This window comes from Linepithema humile, chromosome 2, assembly GCF_040581485.1.
Source record: "Linepithema humile isolate Giens D197 chromosome 2, Lhum_UNIL_v1.0, whole genome shotgun sequence".
Classification (NCBI taxonomy): domain Eukaryota; kingdom Metazoa; phylum Arthropoda; class Insecta; order Hymenoptera; family Formicidae; genus Linepithema; species Linepithema humile.
In genome coordinates this window covers 26374950-26397607 of record NC_090129.1, presented here as the reverse complement: position 1 = coordinate 26397607, position 22658 = coordinate 26374950, and the positions used below count along the sequence as shown (strand labels likewise).

At 32.6% G+C, this 22658-nt stretch overlaps 1 protein-coding gene and 1 long non-coding RNA gene across 17 annotated transcripts in view; one reads left to right on the top strand and one right to left on the bottom strand.

Annotated features, from left to right (window-relative positions):
• The window catches only part of LOC105667876 (octopamine receptor beta-1R-like), a 72974-nt gene extending 50879 nt beyond the window's left edge, over positions 1-22095 (top strand). For all 15 annotated transcript variants that reach the window (XM_012359978.2, XM_067349456.1, XM_067349465.1 and 12 more), the window contains 2 exons: positions 12554-12665; positions 16152-22095. In XM_012359978.2, coding sequence (XP_012215401.1) covers positions 12554-12665; positions 16152-16362 — 323 coding nt within the window. In that variant the 3' untranslated portion in view covers positions 16363-22095. The remainder of the gene's footprint in view (positions 1-12553; positions 12666-16151) is intronic.
• LOC136997950 (uncharacterized) overlaps positions 1-22658 on the bottom strand; it is a 112869-nt gene that overhangs the window by 61509 nt on the left and 28702 nt on the right. For both annotated transcript variants that reach the window (XR_010888493.1, XR_010888495.1), the window contains exon 2: positions 13334-13408. This is a non-coding gene — a long non-coding RNA (uncharacterized lncRNA). The remainder of the gene's footprint in view (positions 1-13333; positions 13409-22658) is intronic.

Here is a 22658-nt window from a genome sequence, read left to right as displayed (position 1 = left end):
TTAAAAATTATGAGCAATATTTGCACCATACACTTAATTACGTTGCTGTTTAAAAAAAATATGAAACTCTAAAACTAGAGAATCTAAAAATTTTTGAAAATTTTCAAATTATTTACAACATATGCCGAATTTGTAAAAAATAATAAGTCTATCATTTTTTAACTTATAATTGAATAACTAATTTCTAGCTTTGTTGAAAGGCAAACATGTTCCGGAGCAGAATTGTATTGTTAATTCCACGAAGAAATAATGTCCATATTGAAACGTTTCCATTTTAAAACTTTGTAATGAATAAGTTAATTGCTATACACGACCATTAAATCGAACCATTGAATACGCGTGATTGAAAACGGCGTTTTATAACTAAACTTAATTTATCAATAATAGAAGTATTAGCGAATGTATATGCATCGATCGTAAAGCGTTTAATTAACCTTTGAATAGTAAATCGCTGGAAATCTCAGTAAGCAATTGTACCTACAGCTGTCAGACTGTGAAATAAGCATATTGAAAATTGCGGTTCGTGCCAAACTGCCTGCATATACATATGTATGTATATGTTATATAATGCGACCCGGTAGAATAAAATATTTTAATTTGTAATAATATAAATGTGATATTTAGATCCTTTCGCTTGGCATTTTTTTTTATCTACAATCGTCAGTGTTCGTGGATGGAAAAATATTGACGAGGTCTGTAAGTTTTTATATAAATCGCATTATTGCTACGTGAATGTTTTTTGAAATTTATTGTCAGAGCGTCTTTATCTTGTCTCGCCAAGTTTTGCATTGCACGGATTTTGTCTCGTGAATATATCTGGCACGAAATACATAACGAGCGAACAATTGATCGAAACTGTCACTACGATATAAACGCTAAACTCCAAGCGACGTCTGCCAAATTAGAAAGCGATTGTACGCACATAAACGCGTTTAACGTCAAAGCAAATTAATAATATGTATTATTATTACATATATGCGTGCTGCATCCCCTCGCGACACTACAATGCAATTCGCATCGATACAATTCGCAACGATGTCCATGCAGCATTCTGTTCAAGATACGCCGCGATAGATTTTGCGAACATTATTTTTCTGCCGTAAAAAGAGAGAGACAACAGCTTCGCAAAGAAAAAACAAAAATTTCTGAATATTTTTCGCAGCATTTTATCTGATCGCATAGAGAAAAACGTGAAAATTCTCGTCCTCACGGATTTTTCGCAAACATACTTTGTGTTTTGTACGTTCAAAACAAAACAAGAATTGCCGTAGAATTGCTGGATAAAAATATGTTTTTTTTTGCTGAACAGAGACTTGTAGCTTTTAAGATCTAAAAATAATAATTTTTCAAATATATATTAAAAAATACACATAAAAAAAAATATATATTTAGTTTTACATGTATTTGAATGTGTATTCATATATATTTCTATACTTTAGACAGCATGTTAAATTCAAAAATTTTTAATTTTAAACAAAAAATTTATTTCATAAAAGAAGCTTAAAAACTAAAAAAAGGATTATATTCCAATATTGCTAAAAAAATAAATGTCAAATTATATTTTTTTACAAAAATGTACGGTATATAGAGTGATTCAAAATAACCTGATGTCCTTGCAATGCCATATTCTTGAGCGAATTCTGAGACAACTTTTCCTTTTACAAAATTTTGTCAGAAGCTTAGTTTTCGAGTTATAATTGAAAATACATAGCAACTTACGAGTTCGGTACAACGGGCAGGCAGGGACGCGCAACGTATAATGAGACTGTCAAGTGTTTACTATCGTTTCATGACGCATGGCACTGTCCCTGCCTGTCCGTTGTATCAGACTCGTAAGTAGCAAATTATTTTCAATTATAACTCGAAAACTAAGCTTCGAACAAAATTTTGTAAGAGGAAAAATCGTCTCAGAATTCACTCAAGAATATGACATTGCAAAGACATCAGGTTATTTTGAATCACCCTGTATATCAAATTTCTTGAAAATAAAAAAAAATGAAAAAGCAGAATCGACTAATATTTTTGAAGAAATTAATAACCAAATTACATTCACAAAAATGTAAAGATTTTTAGCAAATCCAAAGCAACTCAAGTATAATTATTTTCCATATAAATCCATCTTAGTTCGTAAACGACATTTCCAATACTTATCGAAGCATTCACATTCAGCCGAGATGTTTCACGAATGATTTCACTTTGAATAATATCAAGCACAAGCGGCGAATTCACAGTTAAATTGAAACTTGGTGATGTTCATCATCAAAATCAAAACAAACTTCTCGCATCGATCGGTTTCACGTCCCCTTTAATATCGGAGCGCGATATTACGTCTCTCGTGGTTCTCGCATCCTCAAAGCGACAGCATGTTTAAAAGCTCGCAACAATCTCTCTATCTCTTTCTCTCTCACTTTCAACTGATGTAGCTTTGCACGTGAAAATAGCGTCAGGAAGTCGTGCTTCTAATTTTGACGTGTAATCCGCGGAGTAGAGCGTAGTCGCTCGTTCGTCCACGAGCCAAGTAAACAAGGTTAGTAATAGATCATATAATCTAGTAATAGATCATCCAGCAATGCATCATGTATTATATTCTATATAGTCAAAACGTCGATAACGTCGTATTGTGTATAGAATAATTTTTTATTTTTGATTTTACAATTGATCTATTTAAAATCTCTATATAAAATAATAGAATAATTTTATAATAAATTTATATAAACTTGATATACATATATATATAAAGCAGATTCTTATTCACATTGAATTAAATTAATTTTACAATTTAATTCTTCTTCTTCTAATTTTTCGAGTAAGAATGTAAAATCGAAAACGTGTACAAGTGTAAAATTACACAATGCCCCTAATTGTAGAGAAACTCCTATACAAAAATCTTTTAAATTTTTACTCGGTTTTTTGCAATGTTCGATATTCGCAGTGAAGAGCTCTTGAATTCCCTCTTTTTTTAAATCAAAAAACGAATAAACATAGAAGCTTAAATACCAATATTTAAATGAATCAAAACATATTGCAATATGAAGAGGGAAATATTTCGAAATACATATTTGCGACGATTTTGCCACGAGATTTTCGTTATTCAACAGCTGTCTCTCTCATCCCCTCATACGCGTCTGTCAAGAGTTCATATTCGTTTGTAAAAGTTAAAATTGGCAAGATACATAAATATCAAACGAAAACATTTGACACCTGTGGCGAACGCTCGATCGACACTTCGCGCCTCATCTGACCGGAAAAATATTATTTTACGAGCAAGATGTAAAAACATATCGATTACTCCTCGTGATATCTTTCTATGCGAAGGAAATGGCGACTATATATAGCGGCCAGGTTACAGGCAATCTAGTTGCAGCAAATTGCAATTAATTTATACGTGTAATGCGTGTATGTGCCATGAATGTGAATCACGGTAGACATTGTCTCACGCCGCAAATCGAGAGATGGTTTCACGACCCGCAATCGCTACAGATAATTTTGATATTGATAGAATATTGTGTACCGTTTGTGTGCTACATTCCACATACACTTTAAACAGCGAAACCCGAAAAAGCTCGTGTTCTTTAAATAACATTTCAAGCGAATTTTATTTTAGAACCTTTATTTTATTAGATACGATTTCTCGAGATTTTATTATACATTTAATCCATTGAGATATGTGTCACTGTTTTATTGTTTTATCTTTAAAATAATTACCTTCAGATATTTTTATCTTAAGATAATTATTTTTATGCCGAAAACAAATAGAAATATTCTATTTATTTCAGAACCTTAAAATCTGAAGTTCAGTTCAAAGAACATACGACATTAAAAAAATTAGAAATTCGATCAAACTTTATCTCATTTCGCCTCTTTCAACATTCATCTTCAAGTATCCCCACAACCAGCACCATTAAAAGTTTATTCGAGCGAAATTTCACGCGAATCCAAGTGCCGACGATAGTTTTTAAAGCCCCTTGGAAGTTGGCTTCGGAATTGCTAACTCTTATTAAGGACCGTAATTACAATGCAAAGAATTTACAGTCATTAAACCACGATCGCAGTTTTATTTCCTCGAGAGATCAATTTATGTACGATTAATATATCTTAAATATATTGGCATGTAAAATAAGCGGCTTATCATGTTGCAAAACGTTTCGATTCGATTCTCTGTGGCAATGGTATGATAACCGTCACCCTCTCTTTCTTCCTGCAACTTATACACCTGCCCCTCGAAATCTTCCCCCTTGCCTCTTTCTCTCTCTCTGTCTCTTCTCCGCTTTTATAGTTCGTTTTCCTCTCGCTCTCGCAACGCATTCACCAGATATTGAGCGAACGAGTCACGGGCGAGAGGGTGCTACCCCGGACGGGAGGGTGTTCGGAGCTGGCTGGCTGGCTGGCTGGCTGGCTGGCTGGATGGCTGGCTGGCTGGCTGGATGGCTGGCTGCTGCAGTTGCGTTCACTGACCTACCTCAGCACAGCTTGCTGCTGGGTCGAGAAGATCGGGTTTGTCTTTCTCGCAATACCGCGTCGTTCTTTGATCGAACTCTATCTCAGTTCATTTATAAGATCGAATTCTTTGCGAATAAATCCGCGAAAGAAGTAAATTAAAAAAATAATCTCTGTGTTCTATCAAATCGATAGGAAATTGCTCGATATACGGAATATTCCATAAACGTTTTATTTGACCTTTAATTAATTTGCAATTAAAATTATAAAGTCTTTGTCTGCGAAAAATCACTTTCTCCCTTGAAATTTAAGATATCCGAAGCTTTTTATTTTCAGTTTTTCTTTTCCTCAAAATTATAAAATTAATATAAAATAAAAATCAAAAGAATTATAATATATTATGAGAGATTTATAAAATAAAAAGTTAAATTTCGATAAAAACAAGTTTTAAAATTAAAAAAAAAAATAATAATAAATTTTAGCGCTTTATACAATTAAAAAACTATTATATATGTACACGCACACACAAAACACGATATAACATTCTTTTTATAAAGCTATAAAAACCTGTCTTGATATTTTCATCAAGACAATATTGTCTTGATGGCGTAATATATCTTGAACCTGTAATAAGATAAGAACATTCGCGAAGGCTTATTTGGAACATCCTAAAATATTAGATAAGTTAGATAAATCTTGATCAACTTCTTCGTGATCAGCCTAAAAGAACTGTGCTTAGTAAGTTAGATAGTGCGTAGGAAGTATTCGATCCCCATAATGAAATTACGCGTGTTTGTTGTGACGAAGGGTCTCCCGGACAAAAATTTTTTGCCGATTACCTAATCCATCAATAGTAGTTATTAACGTAGAAGATTACAAAATCGATCAATATGAGAGAAGCGATCCACTTATATGCTCGCATCATATATTCTTCCTATGAGCTTACATTTTTTCTTAATGAGAAAAATTAAGATGAATTGCGAGAGAATGAAGATTCTAGCAAAAGCATGTCATAAAATATAGTTCCTCAAATAAAGAGGTACATACTTAGAAATATTAATATTTTTAATAAAGAAAAATATTATATAATTTAATTTTAATTAAATATATTGACCAACATTTAAATACTAAATATAAATTTAAAAAAAAAAAAAAAACATTTAAACTTTTAATTAATATCTGAATATGTAATATATTTTTAGTAAATTTCAAAAAATTATTCCTAATGGAAAGAGACACTTTGAGTTTACTTCGGAGATTAAACATCTCTTCCGGAGAATTTTCGTGCGAAATGGTACATCGGATGGTTCTACTGGATTACGGTTTTCTCGTTTCCGCGAAATGAACAACGCTGGATCAGCTCTCGTTTTATACTATTCATCATTCCGAACGTCCATGAGAGGGTTTCCGATCTTTTCCCATTTTCTGTTTTACAATTCTCACGAAGAGTCACGCCATAATGTGTATCTATCGATGATAAAAGCGTGGCAGCTAAATGAAAAACTTATTGGCAGGCGAATCGACCGTGAAGTATCGACAGCTTGACGCAATTGTGTTTAGGTGAACTTCAATTTTATGAGAGGAATCTCGTGAAATAATGTAGCAAAAATTGTCTTTTATTAAAGAGAAAGAGAAAGAATGAGAAAAAGAAAATGCTATTTATAATCACTTACTAAAATAAAAAATTTATATTTATATAACATTTACTTATTTATTTATATGCCCTTAAATATTAAAATTAAATTAAAAAACCTACATTAAAAAATAAATTAAAACTTGTCAAGAAGAATACCGCGCATTATAAATGATTTATGGCTCTTTTTTATAGCTTGTCTGTTACGTTGCATTTAAAAGTTAGGTAGATGCTGATTTATGGTTCTGGTTATTTGTTATATACTTTGATTTCTTTCTCTTGATACAAGATAGACCTAGTCATTTTGAGGTATAACATTCATTACGTCTCTACCATATTTTATTAAATTATTATCTTCTATTTTTTGATCACTTATTTATATGTTATACTCTTAAAGTTTTGATATTACATTTCATATAACAGTCACACATTTAATTATATTCTCAATCACGATATTAGATTATTTCTATTATAACGATATCTTTGCTTTTATTTTCTCAAAAGCGCGTCGGACTCGCCCAATCGAATTGAATCGGTGTATAGAACGATGACCTGATTCGCACCATAGGCCGCGCAATGCCTCTACCTCCTTGTACACTTCGCGACCTAATTTTGCGAAAGGCCTTTCAGAGACGTCGACATAGAGTTAAGTACATATCATTCTCGCTTGCGTATGTGTGATGTGATCTATGTGCACCTATACATATGTGCAACCGCGTTGGCGATATTGTTGCCATTAAAGCCGTTAGATGGAAAGAAGGCGTAGGCCGATTTCCGAGGATGGTACACTTCAGCTAACGTTACACGTTGCACGCCTATTAACCTCCCAAGCGATATCACGAGGTCAAATCTCTATGCGGGTTCGATTGAGCACGCGTTAAACTTCGTTCCGCTCCAAAGATCGTTACCGCGTCTTGCGGTTAGAGCTACCACAATCGTAAACTATAAATCGTAAAACTATAAATTTTCCTTATAGTACGCACAAAGATTTACGTAATAATATAATGAAAAAATAAGAATAGTATAATAAAAATAAATACATACACTGAGAAAAATGTTCTGTTTCAACAAACCGTCTGTTAGATTCAACCAGAATCTGTTTCGTCGAAAATCGAACAGACGGTTTGTTGAATCAAATAGAATATTTTTCTCAGTGTATAATTTATATGTTTATATAAATTTACAAAGATAGATGAAAAACGGCTCATTTTTTACATAAATCATATTTTTAATACATTTCTTTTAGCGATTCAAAAGCTCTTTTCGATTTTTCGGAGAAAATATTTTAATTAGAAAATTACACAATTATCCACACAGTTCAGATCTTCTTTCAATGGCCTAAATGCACAATAATCTGGCATTAAATTGGACTGTGGAAAATGTGACAAGATGCTACTCTAATAAGCTTAAAGTTGCGATGCATAATTGTGTAATTTCTTAACCAATAGATTTTCTTTCGGTGAATCGAAGAGTTACTAGATCGCTGAAAAAAAGTTTCAAAAATATAGAGATTTTGTTCAAAAATTAGCTATTATTAAAATTTTTAATATAAATATTTTTTAATAACAATATTATAGAAACATTCTGACTCATTCTCATATGTAATTCAGAATATAATATAAATACAGTAAAATTACATTATCGGGACATTTTATGTAGTTACTAAAAATCGGTAACTTTCGAAACTAAATTTAGTTCGCGATGTTCAGCTTTCTACCGAATTTAGCGATTTCTATTACACACCACATTATGTTTTTCCCTTTCGCAGAATAGATCTTTTTCTAGAACACAATGCTGTCTGGTTATTGCAAGAGAGAATAATGCGCACAATTCCGATTCCGAAACATTCCATTGAGATCAATATCGCATTTTGTGCGTCTTTGTGGCGGCAACTCAATATGCAACATCTGTATCAATCTCATCTTCTCGCGACTCACGTTCCCAATAATAGACGCGACCGAGAAGAAGAAACGATTTATTGTGGCCGACGGAGTTATGTACAAGCAAATAAAACGAAATTAAAAGTAATCAAGTAGTATTTTTTATAATATTAAAATATATTTTTTACAACGCAAATTTCTATAATTTGGACATTTAAAATATTTCATAATCATATTTATAATCATGAAATAAAATTTTAAAATTGGATATTATGTTTCGGAATTTATTTTTCATCTACTTATCTCTGCAATTATTAATTATTCTCATTAAACAATTATTATATTCTTTTACTTCATATTTCATTATTCACAAAATGTTAACGTTTCTATACTTCGAGAGTGCTTCGTCTATCATTATTATATTCGATATTCGAACAAAGCCTCTCGAAGATTCAACCTCGACACGACAGGGATGATGGTGTCAAATTTGCGCGATGCTATTTGCCCACCCGGCCTGTACAATGGGAAACTTGACAGTAATACCAAGTAGTTACATGTCTCGAATATAGGATAACCTAAAACCAATTCCTTCGGCTAATTTAGAGACCTTTCGTCAACAAAAAATATTTCTCAAATTTTTTCAATTTTTGCAATAGTATTGTATCTTTCTCATTTCTATGAATTTTACGTGTAAATTTATATCCAATTTTTGTATAAATTACATATAATGTTAATAAAAATTGTGCAATTATATGAACATTACTTTTCATATATCTTTCTTGTGTATGATAAAAATATTTTCGCATTTTGGAACAAATATCCAAAAAATTCTTATAATATTCAACATTTTCGTCGTATCAAAAAATGAGAAAGGTACATTTGCCAGTTTTGAGACATCTTGTTGTACGTTTAACATCCGGTCGTTCGTCCGTCCGTCTGTTAGTTAGTGAGAAATGAAACTGATGTCATGCTCAAAGCCGACAAAAGCCGCGTATTGTGGATGAAAGTGGAACGGATGGTGAGTTTCCTCGAGTTCAACAAGAGCATCTCTTCGCCGCCGGCGAAATTTCGCCGGATAATTTCCGCGGTGGAATTCTGTCATCATAATTACGCAAGTTCATCATCGCGATTATACCTAGGCTCGAGCAACGGCCAGCATTTGCGCAAAAAATACAACATTTAAGCGGGATATTGTGCCAAAGAGCTGATGTGTAATTCAAGTGGCTCGATTCCGTGATCCGCTATTGATTACGGTTTAATTAAGTCATATTATCTACTTACTGTGTTATTTGTGGCGAAACTGCAGTTTGTACAATATATATGATATAGAGCGTAGAATTAAAGTGCATTAAATCTTGAGTCTAATAAAGACTTTTTAAGCATTTTTATAATTAATTACGTTTTTATAACTGAAATTTTCATTATATTATTATTTTTTTATTATATCCGATTTTGTAGTTCTAAAAATTCCAGTTATATAGTATTATAGTACTGTGTATTGTGATTTTTGATTGAAGAAAATATTATCATAGCCATGTAGCGGTTTAATTACACATATACAAATTAACAATAAATGGAAAATTGTGGTAGCTACTGCAAGCTATGTTATCCAGCAGAATGTACAAAAGAAAAATACTATTTCCGAATAATATATATAAATTCCACACAGAAAGTTCTATTTTTATCTGCAGAAATAAATTCCTTTTTAAATGTGTGCGAATATGTACGTGAAAAGATTGTAACGATCACTATGTGATGCTGATATATCTACTTGTCGTAACTCGTTCGCTTTATAAAAGATAGAAAAGAAAATTGGGCCGCAAAAGCGTTAAAGGTATTTCCCCGGAGACACCCGGTAACGAGCGTCGTATTAAGACGCAGCTTTAGCCTGCGAGATTACGCGACGCGAAATAGGGTCGCGATTGTCTTGCATTCCCGATTGTTCTGCGCTCGCGCGTGCACATGTACACGGTGATCCGTATGCGAATACTTTGCCGTGCTTGGACCTAGATTTTAAGTATAAGAAAACTTATATCATATCACAGAAAATCAAATTTGTAAAGTTTTTAAAATTAGTTCCGGTGCCTATTATAAGAGAAATAATTTCCTATGCAGTTCAAAGAAATGTTGTCATTGTATAAAAAATCATAAAATATAAAAAATATAAAAATGGTAAAGTAAAATATTAAGTTTAAATAAATTTTGTAAACATATTGTAGAGAAATTTAAATTTTCTTTCTCTTTTATTCCTTTCTTTCTCCTTCTTCTACGTAAAGGTATTAATCTTAAAATAAATATAATAAAGATATTAATCTCTTGAATAAATACAATACTGCATAGGTATAAATTAAATTTATTGTCATCATAACGTGTTACTATAATTTACACATGAAAATAATTAATAATTAAAGATATTTCTTTTTTACTTAAGCTTATATTCAATCTCTCATAAATTGATATGACATTCACTAAAACTTGACTCGAAAATTCATTAGTAAAGCACTTCTCACTAGGATCACCCTGTATGCACAGGCGCTTCTTATATCTTGATAGACGAGTGCATTGATTGCACGAAAGCGCTGAGCATCGACCAACCAACCTAAATCTGCCTCACTGCACCCGAGCACGCGAACCCTTCAGCCTTCTGTCGGGACGGACACTCTTCCTTCCATTCGCCGTATTATCTAAACAACAACCACCCACCGGATATAGTCCCGCACGAGTGAATTTGCGCTGTCTGCGGTTTTCGGGGTCCCACTGCACATCCGCAAGGATGCTTGGAGATGCAGGATCGCTATATAGACTAATGCAACTTTTAAGCTGCTATTGCTCAATAATCAAGAGTTCGAACTGCCAAATAATTCAATTTAGAAATGTATCTATCACAAATTGTTTTATCATATTCAATAAAACTAATTCGATAAAACTAAATAATTTATATTAAACGTAAGTAAATCTGTAACTTGTGTTAAATTTTCAATTTAAATAATAAATATATCCATGTTAAAGTACAGCCACTTTTTCCACATGAAATTAATTATCTACTTCTAGGGAGAATTTTTTTTCATATCAGGGGAAACTTTCTTACGGAATATTAACTGATGAGATTAAATAGCGAATGCGTGTTAATAGCTCCTGGAAAAATTTCCGTGTATGATGATGTTCGCTCGTAGCGCGATTATTGCAGTTGCGCTACGATAACAACGCCTCGATGGCACGTTGTGCAAAGTAATTATATCAGAAATTGGGTAGGCCGGCTTTTAATGGCTTTCGTCGGGAAACTCGGGAGAAACTCGGGGAAAAAAACTGTGATAGTACAAAAGAGTAGTTTCTCATTAAATCTCATTGTTGAACTTTCCGATTAACTTTTTATAATGTAAATTTTTATCAGAATTTTATATTTAATTATATTTTTTTATTGTCAATAATAAATTTTTACAAAAATTTTAACAAAATAATTTGTATAGATTAAATTACAATATAAAACAGTTACGCACTAATTTTGAAGTTATTTTATCCCTCCAACAAATCTATTTTTTTTTTTTTTTAATTTTAAATCAACAAATAAATTTTTATGATATTTAGAATGTACTTCAAACAAAATAAAAAAAATTAATTTACTAAATTTTTAACATTAGAATACATTTAATAAATTATAATCGATATAATATCAATATTACCTTTAATGAATAAATATAATTCTTTAGATAAATATTCCTACTGTTCCGTTTAAATTTATAATATTCATATTTGTCATTTTTATTCTATATTAACGAGCAAAATTTAAAAATTAAAGTATACTAAAAAGCAAAGTTAAATCGCTGCAAAGATTAAATCACTGTGAAATGCAACTCCATCAAATTACTTTTTTACAACCTTTCCGTTATAAACATCAATCACCAAATTGGAAGATAAAAAGAACAAGAAAAGAAGAAAAAAATTGATTACAAAAAAATAATAATTAATTATGAGAATTAATAATCCTATGAACTTCGGTTTAATTTCCAGTAATCAAGAACCAATTTGACTTCGCCAAATTGCACAACCTGTAGGGTCATTACAATTCCACGCGACTAATTAAGGGTTGAAGGCTGCATGTGCAATTGAATCTGCCTCATTAACATTGCGATGAACTGCCATAAAAGGATGTAAATTTGAATATTACGCTGTGCGAGAACTATTATAATATGATGGCATATTGTTATTGTTATTGCAGCGGCTTGTTGATGGATGCAGCTTATTTTGCAGCGGTAATTATGCAAACATTGGTACTCCCGTAACGGATTTGAATTAAAATTTACCAATGTGCGTAATTCGACGTGCGCGCGGAAACGTAATGCTTTAATACTTGCGCCTCGCACTTCGCCGATAAATGTACGTTACATGGCACGAATATTTAATGAACAATTATAAATGCAATAATCGTTACGCAAGAGGCTGTGACATTTCCACGTCCACCCAACCCAGCATAGTCGATCGATTAAGTTCCGTTTTGTATGAAATAAATTAAAGCCTATGGAAAATTCCACTCAAACAATAGAACACCGGTGTTCAACTTTGATAATTAACATCACGAAATAATTAAGGCGTTTCTATGTTTCAGGCACTTCGATACGACAACAAACGAAAAGTTGGCGGGCCGAGCACAAAGCCGCGAGGACACTCGGTATAATTATGGGGGCATTCCTTCTTTGTTGGCTGCCGTTCTTTCTCTGGTAAGTGTCGGTCGTGCAAACATTTATTGTGCACCAAATCTATCTAATATACTTTAATACTTCCAATATTCTGAACAAATAACAAATCTTTCGTGATATCCGACAAGAGATATTCTACGTTCTCCTTGAATATCAATGGACTAAAAAAAGAGAAAATAGCGAAGCAAAAGATCTCGAGCAGAAATAGTTTCGGTGGAGAAACCTACTTAGTGACTTTACTTTGGAGAATTCTTTGGAATTTATCAAGTCGTCAAGAGGGATACGCAGAGAAAGAGCTTTGCTGATGCCAAATGTGTCTAAAGTTCGCAGAGGGAGAGATAGTCCCGTCCTGTTTCCATGTTTTATTAATGCGAGCTGGGAAAGTGCATCTCTATGGAGTTTGCCGAGGGCTTACCCTACTCTATCCGCAAGCTTGCTCGCAGTTTGACTATTTGCTTGACTAAGCATCGCGACCGCGGCAGAATATGAAGATTTCTCTTTTACTCGAAGGAAACGAAAAAAGGTCTCTTTTCACGGAGACAGTTTCGGCTCTAAAATTTAAAACGAGGAGTGTAAAATGTAAAGATACAAACGGATTAATGGATCTTTTGAGATCGAGTTTTCTTTGACTTTCAGTCGCATAAAACCTTTTTAGGCATGCAGTGATTATACACTGTGTGGTCACTTACCGCTTAGATGAGATTACTTTATTCGTGAGGGAATGAATTTGCATCGGAGTGAAGAGTACTTTCAGCACCAGGTATCTGAAAAATAAGAAAATAAAAAAATGTTAATTCTAAACAGAAAAAGTTAAAACATCTTAATTTTAAAAGTCTCTGAAACATTCATTATGTACAGGCGGCTTTCCGAGCATTACAAGACAGAGAGATGATAATGAAATTGTATCAGTGTGAAAATATTTTCGTGAATAATTAAATGATTTGAAAATCGTGTTTCAATGTGCAACAAAGAATTAACTGTATCCATGTAAAATGATCAAAAACTCACTTTAAATCGTGCTATTGTTTCACTTATACACTGCATCAGCTTCATTTACGTAAAATGTAATATAAATCTACGTGACGGCAGAATTCGCCACGAAAATTTCGTTAAGCGAACTGCCGATGGATAAATACGTGCGATAAAGTCTCGCCGGAAAATGTGCTCTCTATGGAAATAGAGCAGAGCAATGTAGATATATGGACGAGCAACGGAATGCCTCGATTTTGTAACTCGGTTTTTATTCATGCAAATGCACAAAGCGCATCACTCTACTGACCTAAAAGCTCGCGTTAGTCTCGTAGTTCGACCATTTCGCATTACCAACTTTTGGGCCATCGGCTCTCTTACCACATGAATAATTTTAGATTTTTTAACCAGTTCAAATTTCAGCAAGCTACTTTAGTCCTCTTTTTAATATTCATAATTTTTGTATTAAATTTCGAAACATTTCTATGTTTTATTAGATCCGTCGAGATATTTATCTATTATTTCTTCATAAATATAATCTTCTTAAGAGAGATAATAATTATTTCCGTACAAAAATACAAATATAATACATAAGTAAAGATAAAATTAAAAATAAAAATAAAATTCCAATTAAAAACGAAAATGTGAAATATTTTTATCTGAAAACAAAGATATAAGTAAATGTAATTTTTGAAGTAAGCGCGATAAGATTACTTCTGTATAAATCAATATTGATATACACAAGTGAATGTATAGTATTACGACAGTTACTTTTATTTTGCATCAAATTTCGTTTTGATGCTGGCCTGTCAGTATCTTTCATTTCGTAGAAAATTTGATATTCTTTCTTTACACAATATATATGTTTCGAGAACGACGAATAGAAATAACGACAATAGAGACATATCGGAAAACAATACGGTAGGATAAATCCGTAAAAGCGGATATATAGTTGTATAAGCGATCAACTGCGTTTTCAGAGTTCAATTTGTTTGATTGATATCAGTGGCTTGGTAATTTTCGTCGAACAGAGATAGTCGCGACCACAAATCCACATCGATCGTTTTAATATTGTTCCATATCATCACAATCGATACTCCGTGCATTAGTAATGATACGGCAGTGTGGTCGAAAACGTGGTTGCTTTTACATCTTACTATTATTTCGATTTATCACAAAATAGCTCAAGTATGTATAGTAATTGTGTAATCTCTCATTGATAAACATATAGATAAGTATGAAATGAATTTTTAGCTTAAATAATAGCACAAAATATTTGCTACAACATAATTTTAAAATCATTGTTCTCATAATATTACTCAATCTAATTTTCAGAGTATTCAAAACAATCGTATTAGTACAAGCATTATTAAAGCAAACTTTTCTTTAATAAAAATTAGAATAAAATAACATTTCAAAATTAATGAATAATATTTGGAATAACCATTTTAAAACAAGTATTACATTTTTCAGACGAAACGGGCAAATTGCATAATAATTCTGAGAAATCCTGGAATAATTTCTACCGTTGTTAAGTAAATATTCTAGCTATCATTAAACAAAATTTCCAGAATTTATGCTGCTGTTTCAAACGTAATACTTTGAAATCGCAAAAAAGTGACAAGTATAGATGCTGTGCATGCAGATTTCGAGATACGAATCTTATTCCCGCGTAGGAAAGGCAATATCGAAACATTGATTTAGAATCTCCGCATAATGCAACAGATGCATCTATATGTAAAATACTCGGCGTAGACGCCGTAGAAAAATACGAAAAGTGCAGGTAAAGAAAACTCACTCTTCTGGCGCAGTCTTGGTGCAAAGCAAATCCCATAAATAACTAGGTGCCATATTTGTATTCGCACTTTCAAGATACGCGGCTAACACCGCGCTCTCAGACAAACCTTATCGAAAATTATGGCGGCACTACACTCGGCCGATCTATTCTCTCTTAACCTTTTTCCCTTTAGATTTATAGCCTTTTACTCTCCGAATCTCGGTCTCGATTATTAATGTTACTACGGCGCTCTTAAAACGCTTTTTTCTCCGTGAAAAACCGTGATTCTTTACGATAATTTACGTTATTGCTTTATTTATTGCACATTTAAGTACGCAAAGAAACCAATACATTTTTGTATCCATAACTCTTATATTTTTGAGCTTATTCCTATTTTTGTTTGCGCGTGTTGATCTATTAGCTTTTCAAATCTCATAAAATTTGCAACAGAGCTCTCTACAATTTAAATAGTTTTTAAAATAATGCATAAATCGTTATATTTCGCAAAATGTATAGTGAATCATGTCTCTTAATTTAAAAAATATAATTTTATATACAATTAAAGAAGTAGAATTTTAAATACAGGTTAAATGGATATGGATTTAAGGCAGCTTGAATGGAAATAATTTCTTTCCTTATATCTTTATAAAACATAATATCTCTTCTTTAAGAATAGATTTAAAACAGTTTGCGACTAAGCTCCTCCATTAGCTTTCCAAGGAAACGGTAAAAAGCGGTTTTTTTTCCTGTCGTTCTTTCAGGTATCTGACGACATCGTTGTGCGGCGACACCTGCCACTGCCCGGACACAGTGGTGTCGTTGCTCTTCTGGATAGGTTACTTCAACAGTGCTCTGAACCCGCTCATCTACGCGTACTTCAACCGCGACTTCCGCGATGCCTTCAAGGATACGCTGAAGAGCGCTCTGCCCTGTTGCCCCGGTTGCTGGAAGACACCCACGCAATTTGTGTAGCGTGACAAAATTCCCGGAAATCCGTTCCTAAGAGGCAAACTTGCCCCCTTCTCCTTCTCAACGAATTTCCAGCCAAAATTTAAGCCGCTTTCGTTTCAACGATTCTCGGACGCCAATCGATCCTATTCGCAATTAACCCTTATTGTTCGAATCTGTCGACTTCACAGACCACTGCATTTGCTCGTTATTCGCAACTTTGTGTAAAGCATGCGGTGTTACATACATTGTTTATTGTTACGCAATGCGGGTCCTATTGATTTCATTGATGGCAATACATTTTATTAATGCATTAACAAAATCAGAAATTTTCAATGCAAATACACATATAAAAATAGTATTACTTTTTAAATCTTTGAAAATATATATCCTGTTTTGAAATTTATATATTTTATGTTACGTTAAAAATAATTTTATATTTTTTTGTGTTTATATTATATAAGTATTTTTTTCACTAAAAGTTATTGAATATTACTTTCAAATCATTCTTTAAATCTCTTCACTAAATGTGTAAATGTTTTATCGTGTTTTTTTCAACCCTTTACGTACGTTGTGTGTGTAATATAGTGGAATTTTAATAAAGTTTTATGAATTAGTATTAAAATATTAATTATATAAACATTGCGTCCGCAATATATTTAAAATTATAATAGTACTAAATAATCTGGGATTTCAATTGATAAGTAAAGGGTTAATCGCGAATTTGCGATCGTCAAAGTGTAAATTCCTATTAAACGTCACCACGTTCGTCGTTTTTAGAGCAACGATTGGCGGCGCGTAATTGCCTCCTGCGCGTAATCGCATCCCAAAATACATCAGGTAATGTAATCCGCGCTATCATATCGCCAGGGGAGGCGCGCGACAAACGCTTTCGCTGAGATTCGAGATCGAAATTAATGCTCCCGTAGAGCGAAGCCATTATAACAGGCATTAGCGAGTATAATCGGCGTTATTACCGAACGATTACCACCGTCATGCCTCGATCGTTTGACGATTTTGAGGTTGGAATCTTCTTTCAGCGGAATCGGTGACAGAAGGGATTTTTCAGGTATCGTATAACTGACGAAAGACTTTGCAAGAAGTTTTGAAAAATTTACAACAGATATTAATTTACAATTGTTCGCGAAAAGTCAAACAATTTTGAATCTTTAGATGTAATAATTTTTTTTCCATCAAAGATAAAAATATTAATTTGTATAAGAGTGAATTATTTTAAAATCAATGAACATCGTATTATTTCTTATCATATTCTTTTCAAAAAAAAGTGCGCGAAGAAGGCGACGCCGGAAGTTACGTGGAACATTAGAGGGACGGAAGGGGAGATTTGCTAATCTATGTTTATCCTGTAAATATGTGTCGAGGCGCCCGGCTAGCGCTAATTAGATGTAATTATTAGCGCGCCGGCACACGTGCAGAGCTGTACCATATGTAATGCGCGACACTTATTAACGCGGCGAGACCGTACGTAGCATTGTATAATCGCGAAACAATAAACGCCGCGCGATCAGCATCGCGCAGAAAGATAAAAAAGACGTCCACCGCGCGCGCCATTTTGCCTGTATAAATGTACTATATAGCAATAACTTGAGCAGAGGCGGACTGTAAATATCAAAGCGCGTTGGTGCTCGTTGTTTTTGTAAGTATAATAAATATAACATATACATATTGACGTCGAGTTTTGCGTATTTTACGTGTTGCTTGCGTGTACACGATAGAAACTCGAGCTACGAATACACTATGGTGAAACGAAAGAGTGAAAAGTTACCTCATAGCTCAAGTATATATTTCTATTTCTTCAAATAATAAAATCAAAATTTGATTTGAGATCGAAAGACTCTATCAAATATTATTAATTACATCAATATTAATATAATATTTCATCTGCTAACTATTTAAAAAAATAAAAATATAAATATGAGCAATATGAGGTGTCCATTTACTTATGTCATCCTCAAATATATATGTACTTGTAGAGATATTCTGTATTCTGTTAATGAGTATTCTAAAAAAACATTGCTCGCGATAATTATAGTAACAATTGATGTAACATTGATGTAAGTCTAGTCTTGAAAGTTGTCATCTCTCTCTCTTTATCATTTGTTTTATTAAAATTATCTTACAATCTTACAGAATTAAAGAAAAAGGTTCAATGATTACAAGATCAGGCTACAACGAATTAAAAATTAATTGTATTACAAATAATACTTTCAATGAACGAAATAGCATTTGTTTGGTTTAAAATGTACCTTGATTTTATTATAATTTGATTCGCGATGGCTTTTTAATAAGACACCAACATACATCAATATCATTGACGTAATACTGACATACATCAGCAATATTAACATGATACGGAATATCTTTACTGCATCAATGCGGCGGTCTATTTAATCGACCGCCTTCACTTGCTTGTGGATAATTATTCAAAAACGAGAAAATGGGTATATAAATGAGAGAGTGAATGAAAGATATACACACGCATACACACATTGAGAGAAAGAGAGAGGCGGGAGAGAGAGAGAGGGAGAGAGAGAGAGACTATGCTAACGCGCGCAGTTACGCGGACCGTCCGAGTAAAGACACTAATTAGCGTAATTCCCTGGCAGGCACGGCTTTCCAGTGCAACCCTACAATTTCTGACAAGTAATCTTTTTTACGTTCCCCTAATGACACTCGCCGGAAACGAGCGTTCAAGTCGCTCCACTCTACGATATCTTTATCACGAACGTTTTAAATCCACTATTCGAATGCCTTGCCACTCGCAAACAAGTTTGCTAAATTTCAAGAAAAACTCAATGATCATAAAATTATCACAGTACGCGGAATTCAAATAACAGCGATGATTAAAATATTTACTCGGATTCGCAAGAAATGTTTTCCACTTTTTTTACTAGAGTGATTGTTAAATAAATAATAATTCTACTATTCTTCTCTTTGAAATATCTTCTTGTAGGTATTCTCTTGAAAGAAAATCCAACAAATCTAAGATTGGGAAAGACACGTGTTATAAATCTTTTTCTTCGCTTTCAATCAAACATTTGCACAAAAAATCCTACAAATAAAAAAAAAATTAAAAGTCCAAATTTCGAAAAATTTTTTGCTTCGCACAATATTGTAATTCAAAGATTTGAAAATAAATCCGCTATCAAAATATTAAAGAAACATTACAATTCTTGCGAATCGGAGTTCATTCGAGCCACTTCTGCGAGCAACTCAACGAACAGTTCGAATTTCCGATCAATCCTATCTGTTACGTGTCGTCGCGATAATAGTGATTGCCATTATCACTGGACATGGCTGTTCCGGATACATGGATATACCGATATCGAACTAAACTGCGCGCGTCGTTGCTGCGGAGATGTCAAAAAAAAAAAAAAAATAAATAAAAAAAATAAAAAAAAAAAAAATTGTTGCAGAGAGGCAATTAAAGACATCAATAATATCGCCGTATGCACACTTTTATTCCGGAACATCGATTATACGGAACAGCTTTTAATCGACTTATTCGACGTGTTCATCGGCTTTTTTCCTACGCAAATATAAAATCATACGTATAATCACAAACAGCAATAAGCTATAAAATAAAAAAGAAAGAAAAGAAGAAATAGAAAATTCAAAATGAAAATATTCAGATAAAACTGAAAATTCCTAATCTAGAAATTCATCTCTTGTGTTTAAAAACATTAAATCTACTCTACATAAAAATAACGATGTTAGCTTGTAGCCGGTCACGAACAATTAGTTTACGTGAATAAAATTGTGACGTACAGTTGATCAAGTATTTCACTTGAATATTTAATTTCTAAATTGTTTCTTAACTAGTATCAACTTTAGTGAATTCATAAGAATGTGCATATTCTTAATTTGTGTATCTATAATTGGCATAATAATGAATCCGATTTCGAGTGATTAATCTAAAACTATCTCTATTGTCAAGCCAAAATGCAAATTATATACTTGGTATACGAACTTGATAAAGCGAGTGTGGCGAGTTTTCATTATTTTTGACACAAGTGTTCCTTCTCGATGCGTCGACAACGCAATTTTATTTTTCTATGTATACATTATTAATTATCGTCGTCGAGATAATTAGACATGTCTTATATCGGGCTTCCGTTCAAGTAGCTTTCGATTGGTCGTAATGCGTAAGGAAAGAAACTAAAACACACCTAAAGGTTCATTTTCGCGTATCCGAATCACGTTAGATTCGGAAACATTGTAAAAAAAACCAAAAAAGAAAAAAAGATACCAAAATAAGACATTTAAATAATAAAGTTAAATTCTGTAAAGATACTAAAATAATAAAAAAAATAAGCAAATGTAAATTTATTATTTGCCAAATTAAGTTTATTAAATTAATTTTATCATTTATGTACAAAAAAGAAAATATTAAAAAATAAAATGTTTTGCTTAAAATGCATGAAATAATAATTTGATTTTCAGTATTGAGTCGGAATCGTGTAAATGAACCTTGATCGATTTCTTCTTCGATGCAAAGAAAAACTCGTCAATCGATATTCGATGAAGAAACTCTCAATTTTTCACATCGAAACGTTTCAACAATGTTTTTCTCAGCAATGTTCAGCTATTCGCGAATGTTTGCCATAGAATATAGGAGACACGAGATACATGTTTCGACCAGTAAAATAATCAATCGATATTGTTTGTTCGTGTGAACGCGCAATGTTGAATCCGACAATCCTAAAATGACAAATGTAAGGAAAATTTGATCACGACGAAGATTTACGCGCTGTACACAGGGCCTAAAAAAAGCGTAGCGTTTAAAAACAGCGATTCTAGCGTGGTAGTTTTACCACAGTGGCAGCTTTAGAGGACGACGTAGATGTTTAAAAAGTGTCTAGCGGCAGATCAGACACACACGCGGCAAGTAGAATTATGTGCGAATGGGTAAACGTCACGAAAGGACTGATATGTAGATATCTATGTAAATTGCGAGAGAATGAGAACGAGAAACGGGGACAAGAGAGTGAAAGAGAGCGGCTATAAGTGAATCGAGTTGAGGTAAAATTGACTCGACTGAAGTATTCTGTGCAATCTACCGCTTTTAATAGCTGTACATTAATGGTCAATGATACTCCTAAATTTTGATCAAAAACAGAACAAGTTATTTCGGTAAAATTTCTTGGAAATTCTACGACACCGAAGCTACTAAACCGAACTAATAATTTTTTAATTGTTGTAACAACTTTGTCTAAACAAATTGCAAGGTAAAAATGTAACAATATATATATATATATATATTTGCTACTGTTACCTTCTACTAACTTAATATTTAGTTTTAATTATCTCTTTTAATTGTAAAAATATAAAAAATGCTTCTGGCGTTATTTGAATAATTCAAAAGAGCAAATATGCTGTATAAATAAAATTTTTTCTCGTTCAAAAATGATTCCTAGAACATTTTTTATATCGTTACAGCTAAAATAGATAAATAGACATCTTACTCCTGATGAGCTGAATAAAAGACATTTTGCTTAATTTACAATTTTGTATTTTTTTTATAACATACAATTTTGTAGAATTTTTCTCCGAAAGATAGGTAAGTACTGTCGAATTAACTGCTAAAAGTGTCACTCCAATGAACGATAAGACATTTAACTTTCTCGCCTAGCTTGCAATTTCCCGAGTCAATTTTGTCTTATTCGATAATAGCCCACGAGAGAAAAATAAAAAAAAAGAGATGGGAAATAAACGATGTTATATTACGAAAGGTAAGACGATGTAGTCTTTTTAATCACACCCTCGTCATTCACTTTCCAATCTTACTCCGTGACATCTTCCGCGTAAATATTTTACGAGTTCCCGCATTTTATACGGCGAATTAATTTAACAGTGACATCGTCACGGTAGACGGAGTTGTTTGCGGTTAACCGTTGGCGGTAAAGAAAGTGAGATTGATCGATAGTTGAACAAACCATGACGATTAAAAATTATCCTGTTTCATTTTTCAGTATTCTTAATTAAATCTTCAACATCGATCAAAATTATAGAATAACAATCAAAATTATTATTATTGTTATTTTGCCAATATTAGCGCTTAATTATCATAATATGTTCTAATATTTTTGCAATCTACTGTTATTACTAAAAAATATTAATGAAAAAAATAATGTAAAACGGAGGAATCTAAAAAAATTTTCTTCTTTTTACAATAATACTTAAAGAAGTTAGCGAATTCACTGAGCATATCAAATTATATTATTTGTAGTTCGCAATTTTTATTTTTATGCAATTTACATACAAAGGAACGTAGAGGAAAGACAAGGAAATACTATTCT